This window comes from Serinus canaria, chromosome 14, assembly GCF_022539315.1.
Source record: "Serinus canaria isolate serCan28SL12 chromosome 14, serCan2020, whole genome shotgun sequence".
NCBI lineage: Eukaryota > Metazoa > Chordata > Aves > Passeriformes > Fringillidae > Serinus > Serinus canaria.
The window spans coordinates 1,137,882-1,158,159 of record NC_066328.1 but is presented as its reverse complement, the minus strand read 5'-3'; the positions used below and the strand labels follow the sequence as shown (position 1 = coordinate 1,158,159).

The 20,278-nt window shown below is 50.2% G+C and overlaps 1 protein-coding gene across 1 annotated transcript in view; it reads left to right on the top strand.

The window, feature by feature from the left end:
* The window catches only part of RAB40C (RAB40C, member RAS oncogene family), a 37,165-nt gene continuing 16,887 nt past the window's right edge, over positions 1–20,278 (top strand). Inside the window, exons 1-2 of the mRNA XM_009092189.4 lie at positions 1–506; positions 18,798–18,858. Coding sequence (XP_009090437.2) covers positions 353–506; positions 18,798–18,858 — 215 coding nt within the window. The 5' untranslated portion in view covers positions 1–352. The remainder of the gene's footprint in view (positions 507–18,797; positions 18,859–20,278) is intronic.

Sequence of the window (20,278 nt, the reverse complement as noted above, 5' to 3'; positions counted from 1 at the left end):
CGTGAGGTGGGGGCGGCCCTGCCCGGCTGAGGTGGGTGGCGGGACCGGAGCTGGGGCTGACCTGGCGCGGTGCTGCGGTCCGACGGGGCGGAGCGGGCTCGGGGCCCGGTGGGGCGGCGGCGGCGCTTTGTGCGAGTGGGAGGGCGGAGCAGAGCCGTGTCAGCGGCGGGGGCGCTGCGGGGCCGGGCCGGGCCCTTCCTCCGCCTTCTCCTCCTCCTCGTCGTCCTCGTCCTCCGCCGCAGGTCCCAGCGCGGCCCCGGCGGAAGATGCGCGGCCGGCGGTGAGCGGCGGCGGGGCAGAGGCCGCAGCCCGAGGCTGGCGGGCGGAGGATGCGGGCCGGGCCGCCCCGCCGATGAGAGGCAGGATGGGCACCCAGGGCAGCCCAGTGAAGAGCTACGATTACCTGCTCAAGTTCCTGCTGGTGGGCGATAGCGACGTGGGGAAGGGGGAGATCCTGGAGAGCCTGCAGGACGGCGCTTCCGAGTCCCCCTACGCCTACAGCAACGGTAAGGGGGGCTGGGGCGAACCGGGTCGCAGGACCCCCATGGCTGTCACACCCCTGTCGCTGTCACCTCCCCCTCCTATTGCTGTCACCCTCATCCCGCGTGGACTCCCGAGGGCCGTCACCCCAGCGCCGAGCTGGCGGGCAGGGAGGGGTTGTTTTGCTTTTTCCTTTGTGTTTTTGTTGGGTTGGTTTTTTTTTCATTAACTGGGAGCGCAGCGCGTGGCAGGCAGCTCTGAGGCCTCCTCAGCTCCGTGAAATGCCCCAAATCTGGAGGAGAACGTGGGCAGAGGGGCTGGTGTCTGATGTAATCCCTGGATGCGCAGCCGGACCCTTCCCAAGCGGTCCCGCTCGCAGGGCAGGGCTCCCTCCCTCTCCCCGGCTGCCACAAGGACCGAGCCGTTCCCAGAGGAAGCAGGGGCTGTAACAAAAGAACTGGGGCCTGATTACCAGCCCGGAGCCGTTCTGGCTCGGTGGCTGTACCGGGAGCGGCCGGGTTGGCTGATCCACCTCCTGCCACCGTCGAGGTTCCTAATGGAGCCCATGATAGACCATTAACTACGGTATCACAAGACCGTAATTAAGAGCCAAGGAGTAGCGCTGTGCGTTTCCTGCAGTTACGGTGTGTAGCACGGCCTGGCGGGGTGCTGGTCCTGCTGTGGGTGTCAATCTGTTATCGTTCCCCCTCCTCCATGCACAATAACATCCCCAAGGGCTCAGACCCTGCATCATCGCTGCAGCCCAGGGCAGGAGCAGGTCGTGACGAGTTTTGCCTGTATCAGGAACCCGAGGGAATCGGGAGTTCCTTGGTGCTCTGCACGGGTCAAATTTGGAGCGTGCAGAGTGGTGTGGTTGCCACCACACTCGGTCCTTGGAGCCACCACCAGCTCCCCGGGAGCTGATGTAAATGCACACCTGCTCCACAGAGATTTACAGGGAGGCGGTGACTCAGAAGTGGAGCTGCCTGTGAAATGGGAGCAGCACTTCAGGAAGGAGAAGGCTTTGCTATCGTTCCTCTCCTCGGGTGTCTGGCTGGGCTGGTGTGGTTTGCCTTTGAGAAGGTGCTGGGCGCTTCAGAGCTTCCCTGAAGAGAGTTTGTGTTTCTGGAGAGCCTGCCTCACCTGGGAGCTGTGGAACTGCTCCCTGGGGTTGGTATTTACTATGTAGAGTGTAACGGGGTGGCTGTTTTGTGAAGTGTTGCAGTTGGAATTGTCTCCTGATTGAAGTGGGTTTGAAGCGGACAGGGTAGGAATAAGGAGTGAGTTAGGTGTGGTCTTTGGTATAGGCATGAGACCCAAAGAACAGGGATTTTGGCTATGGCTGTAGACCTTTTGTCTCAGAACCCACTGTTGTTTTGTAGCAACTAAATACCAGCATCTTTTTGTTGGAAAAAGAAATCTCAGTGGATTATTTCAGAACCTTCTCTTGTCCTTTGTGGGGAATTGAGCCCATTCCTAATTAGAGAATTAGGTCACATACTGTTGTTTCACAGTAATATATGCTCTGATAGTCTCTGCTTCTGTTGAATCTGGGAGGCAATGCACCTTTAGGATAATCAGCTGGAGTGGCTTTGATATCCAAGTGAATTTGATCCTGCTGATGCTGCTGACAGCCTTGGCAGTGGAACTCCCTGTGCCTCTGGCACAGCTGGGACGTGCTGACAGAGCATGCTGCTTCCCTTCCCTGACAGAGACCATCCCCTGAGCAAAGGCTCTTGGATTTTGGGAACAGCTTGAGCCTGGCATCCTCTTTGGCACGTACCTAATGCCATCCCAATACGGCAATGCGGGAATATTATGTGGAGGTTCTCTTTGTAAATCTGCTTGTAAGCACGTTGTCCTCATCCTCTTCCCTTCCCAGATCCCACATCCCAATTTTAAAATGAGTGTTGTGTCATCAACCACTATTTTGGTCAGTGCAGAAAGCACAACTTGTGTGTGCTTTGAGCTCTCTTGTGGTGGGGACATCTCATGTGGAGCTCAGGTCCCTGACCTTGGCAGGAAGGGGAGAGAGAGCATTTGCCTTCTCTGTCTGGTTGGGGTCTGCTGCTTTTACTTGGTTTTGTGGAAACAGTTGTAAGCAGCCAGGTTTTGTGATACAGCATAGAATGGATTGTCCTTCCAACTCAGGGAAGGCACATCCTCAGAAGTGAAGCTCTGTAAATGTAGCTCTGTATTTTAGCTGCTCTTACCCAGGCTATTAGAAAAGGGATCGACAGATTCCTCTCTGTTCTGTGGGCATCAGCACACAGCTGAGAGATGAAATGCCTTTTTTCTGTTGGATTTTAGGTGCTGTAAGCAGCCTCTGCCTGCCTGTGTCCAGTATATCTGAGAGCCTGGGATGCAGTGGGAGCTGTGTCTGTCATACAGCATCATAGGTGCTTCTGTCCCTCCTTTTTCAGGATCCCTGAGCAGCAGTGTCACTTCTCAGCACAGCCTTGGAGCTTGGCACCTCATTCTAAATTGGGCACATTTTATATTATCCCCTGCAGTTCCTGTGGTGCATAGCAAGGCCTCAGCAATGTCCTTTCTTTAAACTGCTGGCAAAATAAACCTCCTCTGTGGGAGCAGAGGTGGTTGTTACTCCTGGTGCGGGAGATGTGAGCAATGCCCTGACCATTGCTGCACCAAGCTGTGAGGGCAGTGAGTATGGAACTTCTAGTGACATTTTGAGGAGGAAATTGACATCCAGTTGTCATTTGTGTGTTCCTTACTAGGTTCATGTTGAGCTATGGAGTATATCAGTCTTCAGGAGCATCAGCCAAGCATGCTCCCTGTGAAGAGCAGGGAGTGTTGGTTTTGTCCTGTTGTAACTGATTTGGACTTAGCTTTTGCCTTTTCTTGGCCATCCACAGAAGACTCTGAATTAAGCCTTCCTACTATTGTTTGGACAGGGAGAACATTAATGCTTTTCTGGGCTTCCAACGTTGTCCTTCTTCCCAGCTTTCACCTTCCCTTTCCTAAATCTGCAGTTGTGGAGGGAGTATGCTGTTCTTAGAGCCTCACTGCTGCTCTGGACAGCTGGAGGATCTCACCTGGGAATCTAAAATCCTGCATTTTCCCTGAATGCCCTCTGTGCTGTTAGCGCTGGCTCCTTCTCCCCTGGTGCAGTGAGGGGCTGCTCTGTGCCATGAGCCACAGGGTTACACCAGACTCGAGTGAAACTGTGCTTTACTTGTGGGTGAGTTCCCTGCACAGATCACTTTGGTTTTTAAACAGGTGTCCTAATCCATCCCCAAGCACTGAAGCAGGACAGAAATGTGTTGGTCCCGGGCTGGTTTGGGACTTGGATGTGGTGGAGCTGCACGTGAAGTAGGGGCAGTGTGCGTGCCGTGCATTAGGGGCATGAGGCTGCTCCTCACCTGAGGAACCTGTGGCTTTGTCACCACTGTGTCACACATCTCGAATAGCTGGTTATTCATGTGCTGAAATGATCTCACCCAGCAGGTTTGTTGGCTTGCAGGAGCAGCCAGTCCTGAGCTGAGTCAGGGCAGCTCTCTGTGCTCAGCAGGCGAGAGGGCCGGCGCTGCCCTGTGAGACAGTGCTGGTGCCCCAGGACCCAGGGCCAGGGCTGGGCTCACCACTCAGGTCTGAGTGTGATGTGCTCCCTCCTCACATGATGGAGGGTTTTTTCTGCGGCTGCCTTCCCCCTCACCTGCTGCTGTTCCCACAGGAAAGCAGAAATGTGTGTTAGAGAGAGAATAGAGCTTGTTTTGGAGCAGATGGCTTTGACTGGAAAGGGGGTGGATTTTTATTTTTATTTTCCCTGTCCTCAGCTTGTATTAAGAAAGTGATGAGGATGCAGCCAAGGTCCTCACTCTGATCTTTCGATGAGCACACAAAAGCTGAAATGAGAGCCCTGCCCTGCACAGAGTTGGTGCTGACACCAGCCCTAATGCACGGAGCCCCAGCACCTCCTTTCAACCCTGTCCCTTGGCTGGGTTTTAGTACCTTTATTCAGGCACCATCCTTAGGTATCCCACTGTATCCTACTGCTATCCAGACCCAAGGCAATGTCAGGGAAAAAGCACCTGAACTGCTCAATGCAATAGCTGCTGACAGGTTTTATGGTTCAGGTAAAAACTGGATCTTTCCCAAAAGCTCTTCGCCAATAGCAGAAGTGCAGGAATTCAGCTCCTGAGAGCAGCAGCAGCAAGCCCACTAGGGCTGGGGTTCCCTGCCAGGAGCAAGGGCTGGGGCAGTGCAGCTTCCTACCCTTTCCCTGGCCAGGAGGAACAGGAGAGGCAGCTGAAGATACTGCCCAGCCCTTGGAGGTGGTCGGTCCCTTCCAGCCGCCACTTTTTGCCTGGGTGCTGCTGTTAATTACCAGGTTGTTTGAGTGATCCACAGCTTTGGATGTCTTTTCCCTCTGGTTGTTTCTGTGCAGCTGTATGAATCTGGAGATCCCCAAGTTGTTTCTTTCAAGTCTTCCTTTACAGCAGTTCCTTTCCTGATATGTCCTGTAACCCCTCAGGCACCAGTGTGCAACCAGAAACTCTCCTGGTAGTTCCATGCCATCCAGGAGATAACCTGTCCTACAGCAGCCTGCTGAGGCAGAGGGTGAAGAGACACTTTGTATTATCCTCGCTGCCATGGAGGGCATGTTCAGGGGGTGTTTCCCAGTGCTTCTGCTCCTTGCCTGCTGAGTTTCCAAGACTGACCATAGAGATGATCTGTCGCTTCTGATCTGCAGCCTCTGTGGTGCTGCCATGTTTGGCTGCAGGTCCTGCTACACTGGTTTACTTTTCACAGCCTTAAAAGTGTGTAGCTGAGCAGCTCTGCTGTAAACTCAAACTCATGTAAGCACGGGACCTCTCTTCATACTGGCTCACCCTCCTGAGCAGACAGGAATTGCTGGGTGATCCCATGTGCAGTAAAACCTCAGGGTCACTTCATCAGTGCTGACAGGGCCAGCACTGATATAGTGGCACCTTCTGGGCATAGGCATGAGAGTTACACGTGTTGAGCCCAGGTTTCTGATGAGCTGAGTACTCATCCTGGTGCTGCTGCACTGTCAGGGCTCTCTTTGGCATCAGCAGGGAGGGAAGCCTTGGTTCTGGTGCTGCTTTGCTACCTCCTCCTCCTCACCTGGCCCACTCCCACCCTACGTGTCCTGCTCTGCTGGCCATGGTAGACACAGGCTGGCTGCCCCACTGCTTCAGCTGCTGCACACCCGTGGAAACCGCTCTTTGTTTTCTGGCAGGACCGTGTTCTTTGGAATAATGTTTGGAATAATGTTTCAGTTTGAGGCTTTAGCACTCTAGTGCAAGGAGGATTGAGGCAAAGTGTTCCAAGTGCAGCCTAGCCATCACGTTCCTGTAGTGGCTGCACAACTGATGTGCAGGAAATGTTTGAGCTGGACTGTGCTGGTCGTGCTGCTGGAAACCTTTTTGGATGGCTTGCAGAGTGGTTGTTGCAGCAATTCCTGCTGTCTGCCAGCACTTGCATCAGTGTCCTTCAGGGATGTTCACTTCCCTGTCATCAGAGATGCAGAACTGATCTCATCAGAGCAGGCAACTCAGAAACAGCTCCAGCATCTCTTATTTCTCCATTGTTTACTACATAGCCTTTATGTGAAAAATAACTCCAAAGATACAGTGCTGAACCTCCAGCTCTGCTTGTTGTGGGACTAACCAGCTGCGATTTAAACTTAAATTCCAAAACAAAGCCAGCAAACAAAAAAATCCCCATCAAGCCAAAACCCAACCCCCAAACTGAGCGTCTGGCAGGTTTGGTGTCTCTCTCTAGTCAGGATTAGAGGTGCACAACAGCGTAGGTTGTTATGTGTGCAGAACCTCTGAGGAAGGTTGTGTTTTTGCTGAGGTTTCATAAAGCTGGGAACCTACACTGCAAAGTTCTGGGTTGCACTGCAGAGTTCTCACCACCTCTAATCCCTCTATAAAAGCTGTGCTTTTATGGCTGTTAACGTGTTCCAGAGCCCTTAGTGCACAAAGGTGATGTGAGCTGAGCAATACAAAGCTGAAATGTGGAATGTTCTTCTAATAACTGGGATTAAAAGTTTTGCTGTGGTTTTTGTTTGTAAAAAGCAGGCAGGTTTTGCTCTCTCCACATTCCACACCAAAATTGTCCACACTTCTCCTGGTTTGGAGGTTTTTAGTTGGTTCAGTATTTAAGTGGCATAGGAAAAACCATGGAAGTTTGTCTCCTCCTCCTCCTTCAGCTTTTGTTTCCAGCTGTTCCCTGGCATGTTTTCCTCTGCAGCCTCGATCTCTCAGAACAGCAGAGCATCTTTCCATTGCACTTGAGAATAGCTACGCTCTGAGCTAAAGCTTTGAGCTGTGGTTTTATAACCTTGCTGGTTAAAGTCTGGATTTCTTTCCCTTTGCCCCTCGCTGTCCCCTGGCACTCCAGCTGGAGCTCCAGAGGAGCATTATGTCATATCAATTCCTGTGTGATTGCAGGCACTGGAGGAGGAAGGAAGCTCTAATGTGAAAACCTTCAGCTTTGTTTTGCTAAAGGTTTTGCTGTAAGGTGAGACTCACCTGAAAGAAAATTACCCTGGGGCACAGAGGGTGGTGGCTCAAGGCAAGAAACCTCCATCAAAGAGTCTGTTTGCTTCTGCAAAAGTTGTAGTAAATAGTGAGGTTGCAACATAGCTTGGAGATTGTTTGTTCCTATAAAGCTTCTATTTGCTGAAAGTATTTTTACATAGTCACAGCTTTTTAGATTTTCTTCCTCTTTTCTGCTTCATCTTTGTTTCATTTCTATCGGCCCACTCTAGGTATTGTTAGATCATTTTAAAACTTTGACACCTGTTCTCCTGTAAATATGACACTTGAAATTCCTAATGTCCTGTATGTTCTGTGCGGGACTGGGCACTGAATTGGGACAAAAGTCTTCGTGCAATTCAAATATAGTATTTGCTGCTTAAACCCTCAGTGGTTAAGGAGGAGACAGGCAGAAAGGGCACACTGAAAGGCTGTAATTAAATGGCACTTTAACAGAAGGTTCTGAGCATCTTTGGGGTAACCTTTTAAATAAAATGCAGAGTTAAAAAAAAAATTCTTTTTTTGGGGGGGATTTTAACTTGTTTCCAGCCAGGCTGCTAGGTTCCTGCGCCCATTTGGGGGTTTTACTGTACCATTTGCCTCTCTGTGCAGGTGATTGGCCCTGCTCCCTGCTCAGTCCTGGGCACAGATATCACCCTGCCTTGTTTCCTTTGGTACCAGCTGTAACAGCACCTGTAACAGGCCTTTTGCCCACAGTTCTGGAGTGGAGGCCAAGTGGACTGGAGACAGAACTAGATGGAAAAAACCCAACCAAACAATGAACAAAAAAAATGCAGCAACCCACCCCCTCACCCCATTTTGCCCATCATTTATTTAATCTTAAATCCTCTCTAGTCCCAAGAGTTGTTGTCTTTCTTACATTGTCAAACTACCTGAGTAAGTTAGTGGTAAAATCCTTCCAGGAAACTGCAGGGCTGTGCTGTGGCACAAGGAGATGAAACTCTGCAGGGTAGATCTTACCTGAGGGCCTTACCTGTGCTGCTCACCCTGCCAGCAAATGTGTTTGCTGTGGAGCACCTCTGTGGGTGAGACACTCTTGTGTTCTTGTAGGACTCATCTGTATTAAAAGGCTGAAATTCAATACTTTGTTCTGTTTTTTTAAATGTCAAATGCTAGCTTTTCCCTGGTGGCAGCAAAAGTGCTCCAGAGTGGCTGCCAGGGTAGCTGGAGTGAGATCATTGTCCTGTAGGTCAGGAGGGGACCTGGGAGGCTCCAGTTTGGGCTTGGAAAACCTGGTTTCAGGCTGGTGAGAGCTGCTGTGAGGCAGCAGAGTTTGTACAGGTGTGTAGTGAGGTGCTTGCTCAGTACATCCTTCAAGGACAAGGAGGGAGAACTGAGCACACCTGCCATGCACTGTAAGTCAGGTCCCTGGAGATTTGTTGTCGTTGGAAACAGCACATGGAAAGGTGAAACCAGTGTTAACAGCCATCCTGGTGCAGCAAGACCAAACTTGGGAGCCAGAGAAATTCCTGGGGAGTGGAATCTCTGTAGCTATTCTGGGAACTCTGCAAGTGTCTGCTTAACCTGTCTGCACCCAGCTTAAGGGCTGCAGCTCTCTCTGGATGTTTGGGTGTGGAGCTTGGGTCTGGAAATGCTGTTTTGTTGCTGGCAAAACCTGGAGATGCCAGTGGGGTGTGGATGGAGATCCCAGGGATCAGAGCCAGCCTCTGCAGGATCCCTGAGCAGGTGTGCACCTGAGGCTGGCATGCACCATGCAGGCTGCCCAGGCATGGTGTGGGGATGCCATGAGGATCTGATGCTGCAGAGCAGCATTTCCCTGCACAGTCCACAGAAGTGTAACTGTGGAAGGATAGGATATTCAAAGTATTTTGGACAAATGCTTGGATTTTTTTGAGTGTTGGGGATTTTTTTGTCTCCAAGCATATCTTAATGTTTGTATGGTCATCCAGCAACAATGCAGACTGTTATGGTGCCCTCTGATTTCCCTCACAGGCTGCCTTTGTTTCTGCGTGCAGCTGTGTCATTTTTATGGAGATCTGAATTGCAAGGCTTGAAGAAACTCTTTTGTTTGTTGTTGCTTCTGTGCATAAAATCATTCTTGATTTTCTTCTAAAGCACAAATCCACTTCACATCCCTGATTCTGGACTGACTTTGGACTGTTTCTGGTATTTCCCGGGTGTCTGCTGAAATTGTTGGAGCTTTAGGAACAGATTTGCTCCTGGCTTCAAATGCCATTTTCTGATGCAATTGTTCGCCTTAAGTGTGCCCAGAACAGAGTTCCTCTGTGTGAGGACCATATAGCTGCTGAAACGGTGCTGGGCTTGCAGCAAGCAGTGGACAAGTGAAATCTGCAAATCCGGCCTTCTTAGACGTCTCTAAATCAATGTTTTCCTTTTGGCTGGTTACAAAACCAAACAAGCAATTATTTGCCAGAGATCCCCACCTCCAAGCCCTCTCAGCTGGACATGAAGATGCCTGGGAACTGATGTGAGCAGACTTCCTGTGAAAGGCTTCCGGGCCAAATGGAAATCTCTCTCAGCTGAAATGAGGCATCTGTGGATGGAAGATGGAGTATGTTTTTCAGGAGAAAATCTACAAATCTGGGTAACTACAGATAATTGAAAGGCGTTTGTTCTCTTAGATTCAACACGTGTGTCTGTACGAGGTGCTTGGCAGCTCGTTGGGTTTCTCTCAGAGCAGCTCCCCGGGGCTGGCGGAGCCGGGGGCTCTGCTGGGGCTCCCCTCCTGCCCCCAGCAGCTCCCACTCATCTGCGCACCCCGAAAAGACGGGAAGCTCTTGTTGCCTCCAGCGAGCGGTGCAGCGAGGGTGGATTGTGTGCGAGCTGCCGCAGCGGGAGGGGACGAAGGCAGGAGCAGGGGCGGTGCTGCTTTCCTTCATGCCCAGTGACAACCGAGACCTCTTGATCTTGTTCCCAAAGCTCAGCTACGGTGCAGGACAGGGTCACAGAGGTAAAATCACATGCTTGCTGACCTTCAGTCCCAGCTCTGCGGGCAGGAACTGGGCTGTTTTGCTGTGATGGTGTTGGGGAACTTCTATCATCCTGCTCAAAACAGAGTAGTGATACTGTGAAGTAAATTGTGATGCTGAAAGGCACAGACCTGGGATGAATCCACCTGTGTTTGTTTGACCCCTGTTGTTGGTGATGATAATTTGTTTCTCTCTTTAAAGAGTAGGTAATTGAACGCATGACTCAAGGGATGAGCTCATGAGTTGTTTCGAAGGGATTTTTACAGTGGCTCACAGCTCTGAGCTGACTAGTTAAATTGCTGCTGTTAATGTGCTGCTGTACACACTTTTTAAGGTTGGGTGACTTCATCAGTTGCTGTTTGAATAGCTTGAATTCTCTTTTTTCATCTGTTATGTTGATGCCACATTTGCAACATCTGTTATGTTGTGCCTCATACCAGATTTTTTCTGAACAATTTAGTATCACTTACAGATGACAGAGACGGTAACTACTCCTGTAAGCTGGGGGGGGGGGGGGAAGATAATGCACCTGTGGTATCTTCTTACAGATGTTTCTGCCTGTTTCTAAAGTGCTTGTGAAATTAGAGGATCTCAAACCTGCATCTGTGGGTGCATGCATAACCTGGGTGCTGGCCCCAGCAGCTGCTTTCTGCCCGGGAGTGGGTTTGGTGTTGGATTAGTACACTTGGTTAAACCTGTTTGCTCAGAACACACTTTTAGCAGCTCCTGGCCACCTGTGATTTCCATGCCCGTCTGCCTTGTTTGACTAGAAGTGAAGCAACAATTCCTCTATCAGTTTTTGCCCACAACCAACCAATTCTGATAGGTGAATTCTGCCTTTGCACTCACTGGCTGGTGAGGGCTTGTAAGAAAACGCAAAACAAAACCATAAAAGAAGATATTTTAATCCACATTTACAATGTGTCCTGACTTTGTATTCTGCTCTTGGAGCAATGTCCTGGGTTGGTTATATGATGCTTGGTCACTGGCCTCAGTTGCTGTAGGTGACATTTCATGACCATCCCCACCATAAGCAGTTCTTAAACAAAAAGGTGCAGGGTGTGGGATGTGGTGAGAGGGAGGAGTGAACCTGAACATGGTGTGGGGGGGTGTTCCACTGTTGTCTTGTGGAATATGGTTCTGCCAGAAAATGAGTCCCAGGAGGTCAGAGTGCCCACTTTGGTGTGAGGGAGAGCATATGGAGAAGCTGGTGAGGTTGTATGGCCCTGGCTGTGTGGCAGGAATGTGCTGTGGTGCTGTGCTGGAGCAGCTCTGTCACTCTAGGCCTCACCTTGTGTAATGCTCCCAGCACACCCCCAGAGCTGGGCACTGGAGAGGCTCTGCTGGAAGCTCTGCCTGTGGGTAACAGCCTGTGGCTGGGGGCTGTTCCACCCTGAAATAACCTCACTGGGAGGGTGTCGGTTCAAGGCTGCTCTGAACTCCTCTGCCAATGTCTGTGCTGTCCAGATTCCTGCTGTGAGCCCCATGTGTGAGTGTGGTTTGCTTTGGAGGTGGTCTGGAGGCTTTGCCTTGGTTTTGGGGTGAGGTTTTTGCATGCTGAGGACTGGAAGTGGCAGTGATGTTCTTACTCCATAGCTGATCTGGAGCTATTATGCTCACCATTTGGTCTCAGTTTTGTGACCTCCCAGCACTTGTCCTCCCTTCTTTATTCTCTTGGACTTGTTGGGGATGGGACTTAGCTACATGTTACTGCTTCTGCCTTTTCTTCATACTCAGCAGGGATTGGGGTGCCTGGCCACTGGCTGCTGTCCCCCCACAGTGGTTCCAGCTTTCAGGAGAATCTGGGCAGCCCCAGGTGGTGCCTGCACACACAGGGACAAGGCTTTCTATGCCCCAGGCACATCAGTCATGATCGGAAAGGCATGGGTCATCTTGGGAAAGGACTAGTAACACCTTGAAAAGGTCTGGTAACATCTCTGACACCCAGGGACTTGGTAGAATAAACAGTTAGCCTTTGGACACTGCCTGGGTATCACTGGCATTTGGGATAAGTGAATTTCTGCATTAATGGCCTTAGGCTGGACTTAGCAGAGCACAGAAGGGCTCCAGTTCCAGCACTGGAGAAGGGGCAGCCTCTGCACTGTGTGCAGCACAGATTTTTTTTTTCCTTTTTTAATCCAGCAGGAAGGTTGGCACAGGCCCTTTGGAGGGAGAGAGAGGGACCTTTCAGCAGCTCGTGTCTTGCATACCCAGCAGTAAGATGACAGCTGGTTTACGTGACAGAAAACATGCTGGTATGTCCCCAAAGGTGTGCCAGGGGGCTGTGGCAGGGGGAGCCTGAGTGACACCCAGCCAGGCTGGGCCAGGTCTGCAGAGGGCTTAGAGGAGGGGACACTCTGAATAGACCATGGAGACCCCTGGCTGGAAGGGACAGGGCTCTCATGCATAGTTCATGTTCTCACAAAAATTCACAATTGCTGTGGTATTCTTGGCATCCACAGTGTTGACAAAACTGTTGATAAGGTTTTAAAACCAAATTTACCCATCCCTGCTTAGTCACAGCTCCTGGAGTCCTTGGTACTGAGAAGCTTCACCACAGATTCATCCTTGATATTTTCCTTTTGCAAACACACAATAAAGGATTTGCAGTCCATTGACCCACTGAAAAGTGTTCCTAGGTGCTTATCTACCTTTGTGGCAGTGAGAATATGCCTTTAAGCCCATCTGCACACTGAGTGATTGTGGCTTTGATCCTTCCCTGTGTAGTAAGGAAGGATTGTCACAACACAGGTTACAAATTCCTGGCTGGATACTCTTGGTGTTGGTATGTTTTGTAATCATGGCATGTCTTTGACTCTGCGTCCCTTTCTCCCAAGGCTCCTCTATGGTGCCACGCAGCATGACCAGCCCTTCATAGCTGGTTACTCGAGGTCACTGTGAAATCTCAGCAAGTAAAATATTTGATGTGTATTCTCTATGTTTTCATTCCAGCCCTGTGCTCTCCCCTCTTCCCAGCAGCCATGGTCAGCGTGGCACTAAACCTACAAACCTTTAGTGAGGCCTTTTAAATGCCCCGGACCTTGTGCACTCGGCAGAGCCGATAACCTGTGAGCAAACAGAGGAGCCTGGGGGTGTTTGGGGAAAAATGCAACTTTTTTAGTTAGATATTTGTGGTATGGTGGCTTCAGCTGCACTAATGGCAATCACAAACCAAAGTCCATCACCAGGCTGGCTGGGTGAGGCAGCACTGTGGTGACACAGTGAGTCTTTCTGGTGGTTTCTGGGCCAGTCCTAAGATTTCCCAGTCAAGCAGAGCATTTCTGTAGGGCTGCAAGAGACCAGGCACAGCTCACCTTTAGCCCTCTTCTGAGTGCTCAGATGCCATCAAGAGTTGCAGAATGCAGCCACTCTGACTTAATTATGTCTGCAGATAAAAGAACAATCCACTGAATTGCAGCATTAGTCAGGTAACAAAAGTCCACACAGTTTATCTTATTTCTTATTTATATGATGCATTGAGTAAAGGTTTGGCCTTGGTTCATCATCATTGCGCACCTCCAATTTTGCCTGTTGCCCTTATGTATCTCTTTGCAAGCCGGTTGGTTATCTTTTTGAATTATAAATAAATGAAACCAAATATAATTTTTTACAGGAGGAAAAAAGCTGAGGTTGCATCATATAGCACATGTCTGCAGGCTGGGGGATCTGAGTTTTAATGAAGTTAAAATAGTGTGTACTGGGCTTGTTTTGTGGGTGGACTAACAGTGAGGTGGATTCCAAGCTCCCACAAGCAGAAACATTCATGTAAGAAACGAGGTGGAAAAAGCATCTTTGGCCAATCTGACTCACACAAACTGGAAATGACTGCAAGTGACAAGGAGTCTCTCTCGGAAGGAAAGCAAGCTTTAAGTCTTAAAACTATATCAATGTTTCACTTGAGTACATTGATTTATTTTTACTACTTTTTAATTTTTTTCCTTTGGAAAAAAAAAATTTGAGCATCACCCGGAATGTTTTCTGGCCCAGATTTGTAAATAAATTATGTTCTTCTTTGAGGCACTGCAGATACACACTGGAGATGGTGCTGGCAGCTTTTGGGGAAGGTCTCAGGAAAACCTGCTGATGGCTTGGTTAATGTGGGATGAGCCCTTCATCCCTGGTTATACCTTTGTGATGTCTGTGGCCAGCTGGGCCTTGGATCATTAGAGCATCCCTGGAGAAGGACACTTGATTTGGACCAGTCACCAAAGAAGCAGTGTTGGCTCTGGCATTACCCTGGGAGCTGGATCACCTTCCCCTCAGTGCAGTGGGGATCACTGGAAAGCTAAAGGAGGAAAGAGGCACATGCTGCTCTTAGGTTTTGCTCAAACCTGCCTTTTTAAGGGGAGGTGCCCTTCTGGCCTCCACCCAGGTGTTAGGGCAGGGTCACCTGGTGAGTGTGCAACTGCAAACTTGTCTCCTTTTCTCTGAAACAAAGACCCACACAAAACTCAGAGGCCACCATGTTCAGTAGTAAATATTTATAGAGCTTTGTTCACTTGAGGTGTTCAAAGCAATTTTCCTGAGATAAACCTCTTTAAAGGGAGAGCATGAAATGCACATCTCCCTTGTGTTTCTCCCTTTTCCAGTGTGACTTCCAGATCCATGTACCTGCTTGGCTGCTGCCTCCTCCTTTGTGTTTTTGTTGCTCATGCAGGTGCAAAGCAGAAGCTTGGCAGAGTGGACATACACGTGAGTCCCAGCAGTGAATTCCCAGGGGGAAAGGGAACAGCCTGATACAAAGTAGTATCAAGTGCTGGGAAAAACTTACCATTTCTCTTGGACGGGTTTTACTTTTCCTATTCACATCAAGTGTCATCTTTTGGGTGAAGGCTTTAAGTAAGCTCAGGTTGGGTGTGGAGTTTTCAGGTGATACTGATGCGAAGTGTGTTGTGCTTGGCATGAGTAATTTGGAAGAGATCAGAGTTTCCTATAACACATCCTGTGGATTCCCATGGGAAAATGACTTGCTTTCTTAGGTTTTCCTTATAGCAACTGGCAAAAGAAAGAAAGGTTTGGGATTCCCTAAATTCATGCCCAGAAGCATGAAAGCCAGCTCCATGGAGGAGAGTCGAGTGTCCAACATCAGGCTTGGTACAGCAGATCCCTCTGTGCCAGGTTGGCTCTCTGCTGCGGGAATGGGGCTGGGATGGCATCAGCATAAGCAGGAGTCTAAAGCAGGGCTGGAAAAATAACACAGGAGTCGGCCTGAATGCTAAATCCCAGAGAACAGCCCAGACTTGTTCTCTGAGCCTCATTTGCTTTGTTGCTTCATGGTAATATCAGTCCAGAAAGAGATCAGTTGATATAAAATAGGCCTTAAAAAAGAGTGTTTTCTTTTCCCCCAGCACTGCTGCTGCGGGGCCGGGCAGGACCGGTTCTCTGGGCTGTGTGGGCTTCGGGAGCAGCCCGTGGTGGGGCTGGCTGCGGGAGCAGCCCGTGGTGGGGCTGGCTGCGGGAGCAGCCCGTGGTGGGGCTGGCTGCGGGAGCAGCCCGTGGTGGGGCTGGCTGCGGGAGCAGCCCGTGGTGGGGCTGGCTGCGGGAGCAGCCCGTGGTGGGGCTGGCTGCGGGAGCAGCCCGTGGTGGGGCTGGCTGCGGGAGCAGCCCGTGGTGGGGCTGGCTGCGGGAGCAGCCCGTGGTGGGCTGGCTGCGGGAGCAGCCCGTGGTGGGGCTGGCTGCGGGAGCAGCCCGTGGTGGGGCTGGCTGCGGGAGCAGCCCGTGGTGGGGCTGGCTGCGGGAGCAGCCCGTGGTGGGGCTGGCTGCGGGAGCAGCCCGTGGTGGGGCTGGCTGCGGGAGCAGCCCGTGGTGGGGCTGGCTGCGGGAGCAGCCCGTGGTGGGGCTGGCTGCGGGAGCAGCCCGTGGTGGGGCTGGCTGCGGGAGCAGCCCGTGGTGGGGCTAGTCCCTCCCTGTCAGGGGAGTGGGATCGGAGCCACTCAGGCAGAGCAGTGTCCATCCCGAAATAAGCTGTGCTTGGCTGTGAGCAGAGGGGATGCTCAGGTAGAGAACTTCCTTTCACCTGTAGAAAGGAAGTTCTAAAAACTTCCCTTGTGTCTGAGCTACTGAAATGTAAAGGTGGAGGGGCAGCCCTGGTATGGCCGTGGCCATGCACTGCCACACTGCCAGCAGTGAAAAGGGAAAGGGAGCTCGGCTGCTCAGCTTCCCTGTGAGCTTTAAATGGGGGAGTGCCTTGGGCTGCAGCTCAGGACACGGTTGTGTGTTACTGGGACTGAAATATAGGGGGCCAGTACTGGTGTTCAGCACAGTGGTGAATCCCATGATTTTGAGGGCACCTCCAAGTTGATGCAGATTTTGTCTCGCCAGTGAGCCATGGGAGAGCTGTGCTTGTGAACTGCAGCCTACTCAGTGCTAACCAGCTAAAATAACAGACCAAAACCACGGAGTGCCTTTGAGCTGTACTGATGCACTGAGTGTTTATGGAAAAGGGAAGTTGAAATTTTCTCCAAAACATTGCAGTTGTGCAGGTTTTTGTCTTTCATTTATGAGCTTGTAGGCAGAGTTTGTTCCAAAACCTTTTTTAAATTCAGTCCTAGTGTCAGTGTGGGTGTTTGCTCATTAAAAAGTGTGGCACTTTCCTCAGCCCATAAGCAGAAAGCAGCTTGCTTTTAACTGGAATGTGACCTCCTTGGGCCAGCGTATGTAATGCCCAAAGACTGGTGTCCCTCCGGATTAAAGAATGTGGAGTAGTTTCAGATGAACATGGATTATTTTAAGCATTTCTCTGGTGACCAAGTCATGAGTTTTGAGGACAGGGAACCCATGTTCCTGTGGGGATGTAGGCTGGGCAGTTAGTGGGAGGGGGGCATAATGATGACATCTGCATATTTGGCATTTCCATTAACAAGTTTCCTTCTCTTCCCAGTTTAGCTGAACCTCTCTCACTTTTAAAAGCTGTAGTCAAGCAATTTGTTTCAGCTCAGCAGTGGCATTTTTGGAAGCATGTGGCCTCGGTGCCCTGAAAACTGTCCCTGTTCCCACCCCGTGGTGCTTTCATGCAGCTGCTCCACCTGTGCACTGCTGACACTGGAGTTGATCAGGACTCTCTGCTGGCAGGGAGCTCTTGTGCCTAAGGAGGGGCCAGAGTCTGTCTGGATTTTGCATCTGAAACAGAGCAGTGGGCTTAATTAGCCCATTGCCTAACAGCCCAGCAGATTCTGGTTCAGGAATTGGCAGGGGAAGATGTCTGGATGCTCCTTTCTGGTAGCAGAGCAGCCTTACTCCCACTATTCCTCACCATCCCTGGGGATGAGGGAGATTTATGTCTGCCTGGAAATAAATACAGATCATTCACTTGTCTCTGGAGGAAGATAAAATGTAAACTGCCTATTTTCTGTGATACAGCACTGGAAATAGTTGGAATTTAAGATAATTATCTTTATTGCTTTTTATAGCACCCTATGAAGGCTGAAATCTAATTTGTTTTTCACCAACAGGGAACTCCTGCAGATGACTCAGAAAAATCCATTTGCTTTATTGACAAACTTGCCTGTTTGGTTGTCAGGGAAGTGTTCTCCTTGCAGGAAAAGGGAAATGCAGGTCATAACACAACAGTGTGGGGTTTTAATAGATATTCAAAGTTTGATATCTGTTGGCAAGAAGAAAAACTAAAGTTGATGTAATTAGAGTGAAGTGACTCTGCTTTATTAAAAGGTTGTAAATTAGTTGATGCTTCAGTGGGTGTGCAGTAATGGTGCTCTGTGCTTTGTTTATGCAACTTCACTACACTTGAAGCTCATTAACAAGAGCTTGCTGAGAAGCTGCTTTTCCTGGGCTCCTGGTGCCCCTTGGCTTTGGGAAGGAGGTGGGAGGTGCACTTATACCCCTTGCCCTGTGCCTGGGGCTGCAGGGAATGCTGTGTTCCATGTGGTTTGGGCCTGTTGCTTGCAAGGGGAGTTGTTTCTTTTCAAACTTTTCAGTCTGACTGTGAGACAGGCTCCCAATTTTAACAAATTTCTTTTGTATCTGAAAGTAGTGGACACCCCTTGTGTGAGTGAGTTGCATGCCAGCACAGCTGGCTCTTGTGGTTTGCCGGGTTTCTGCTGCTCCAGTGCTGGGGCTCTGTGAAAAGCAAAAGCAGATGTCTGTGCTGTTTCTCAGCCCTTCACAAGGGGGGAATGTGTCCTGCCTTACCTGGCCCCCTGTGTGTCCTGCCTTACCTGGCCCCCCACGTCCCAGAGCTGCTCAGAAGGAGGGACAGCAATCTTTGGACAGCCTTCCTGTAACCTCTCCCAAAGTGCCCTGTGGCTGCAGGCAGTGGTGTTTGAGAAATGCTGGGACTGCAGGCTGATGTAGCAGAGATGTATCTAAATTGTATCTGTCTGTTCACCCCCTAGAAGTCTAATTTATCACTGTCATGTGGGATAATGCTACAAATCACTGAATCTCAGAGAATCATGAAGTGACTTGGGTTAGAAGGAACCGTAAAGCTCACCTTGTTCCATCCCCTGTGCTATGGTCAAGGACACCTTCCTAGGTTGCTCTGAGCCCCATCCAACTTCTCCTACAGCTCAAGTTCTGAGAGATTTAAAACCACGATGAAGAAGTCAGAAGCAATGTAGGGGTTAACTGTGTTTTCAGGGAGGAGGGATAGAGTTCCACAGAGCAGTCTTTGCCATGGAGCAGAAGTCTGTTCCTGTCCGGTCTCTGTAGCTCTCCTCAAAGAGGCAGCAGAACAAGGAGGAGAAAAATTCCCTTTAGGAAACATGAACTGAGAGCTCCATGTGGGCAGAGCAAGGTTCTTGTGCATCTCTGAAGATGTTCTCAGGGTTTGCTCAGCTTTTCATTGGTTTTCTTTCAGGAATTGACTACAAGACCACTACTATCTTGTTGGATGGCAGAAGGGTCAAGCTGGAACTCTGGTGAGTGTTTCTGAGCCTCTCTAACCCAAACCCTGGGAGCTCAGGCCAGGTGAGCAGGGACACGGGGGTGGGGCAACGCTGTACTGGGTTGTGGAGAGCATGGACCATCCCTGGGGGTGTGGTCGAACTTCCTGGCTGTTCTTATCAGAAAGTTACTCTGGCAAAGAAGATTCCTTTCTATCATTCAAGTAACACAAACACCATGCTGCTCTTTGCTGGAATAGTCTGAATTCAGTCATTGTCTGTCATAACTGACCATTTTCACCGTTACTCTGCACTTATGACCCCACCTGTAGTTCTCTTGTCCAGAGCTCCTGGCACAAGAGGCATGTGGGTATGTTAGAACAGGTTCAGAGGAGGCCATGAAGATGCTCCAAGAGCTGGAGACCCTCTGGTCTGAGCCAGGCTGGGAGGGTGTTCACCTGGAGAAGGCACCAGGGAGAGCTCAGAGCCCCTTCAAGGACCTAAAGGGGCTTCAGGGGAGCTGGAGAGGGACTGGGGACAGGGACATGGATTGACAGGACAAGGGGGAATGGCTTCCCATTGGCAGAGCCAGGGATAGATTGGGAAGGAATTTTTCCCTGTGAGGATGGGGAGACCCTGACACAGGTTGCCCTGAGCAGCTGTGGCTGCCCCTGGATTGCTGGAAGTGTCCAAGGCCAGATTGTACAGGGTGTGGAACACCCTGGGGTGGTGAAAGGTGTCCTTGCCATGGCAGGGGTGGAACTGGTTGGTGTATAACATCCCTTCCAACCAAACTATAACATCATTCTTTGTTCCTGTACTGCTCTGAGGGACTAGTATTGTTTGGGAAGCAATACTGGATTTTCCTGATATCCAAGGATGAGAAATAGAAGCAAGAGAAGGAAAGTAGAAGAATAAAATAGGTGAAACCCTTGGTCCCTCAGCAGCTGGATGTTTCTCAATGCCTTGAGTAGAAAATTAAAATGAGCAGTGAGAAGGCATCACTGTGTCAGGGTAGGGTGAACCCCTGGAGAGCAGGACTGACTGGAGTGACCAGACCCTGGGACAGAGATGGAGATCACTGCATGGGAGGAATAACCCCTGCCTTATCTGTCAGCACTGGAGGGACAGCTGGAGGCCTTCTGGCTGAGCTTTGTCTAACTTGCTGAGGAGCTGACACAGCAGTCTGTGGAGATGAAGGAGGAAGGGAAGGACAGGATAGGTTGTCTGTCCCTACCCTGGTTTTCACACAGATCCGGGAATTAGGGAATGACACGGGTCCTAAAACATGGAGTTAAATATCCCCTTGGAAATGCTCAGGTCAAGTAACAGGAATATTAGTAACATGTGTGAATTGTTAAGTAGGAATGAACTCTGTTCTAAGCCTCAGTGACTGACTCTAGCAGTGTGTAGTTTGGTAGTTTTCAGCTCTTTGAAGCTGAATGTCCTCATTTTT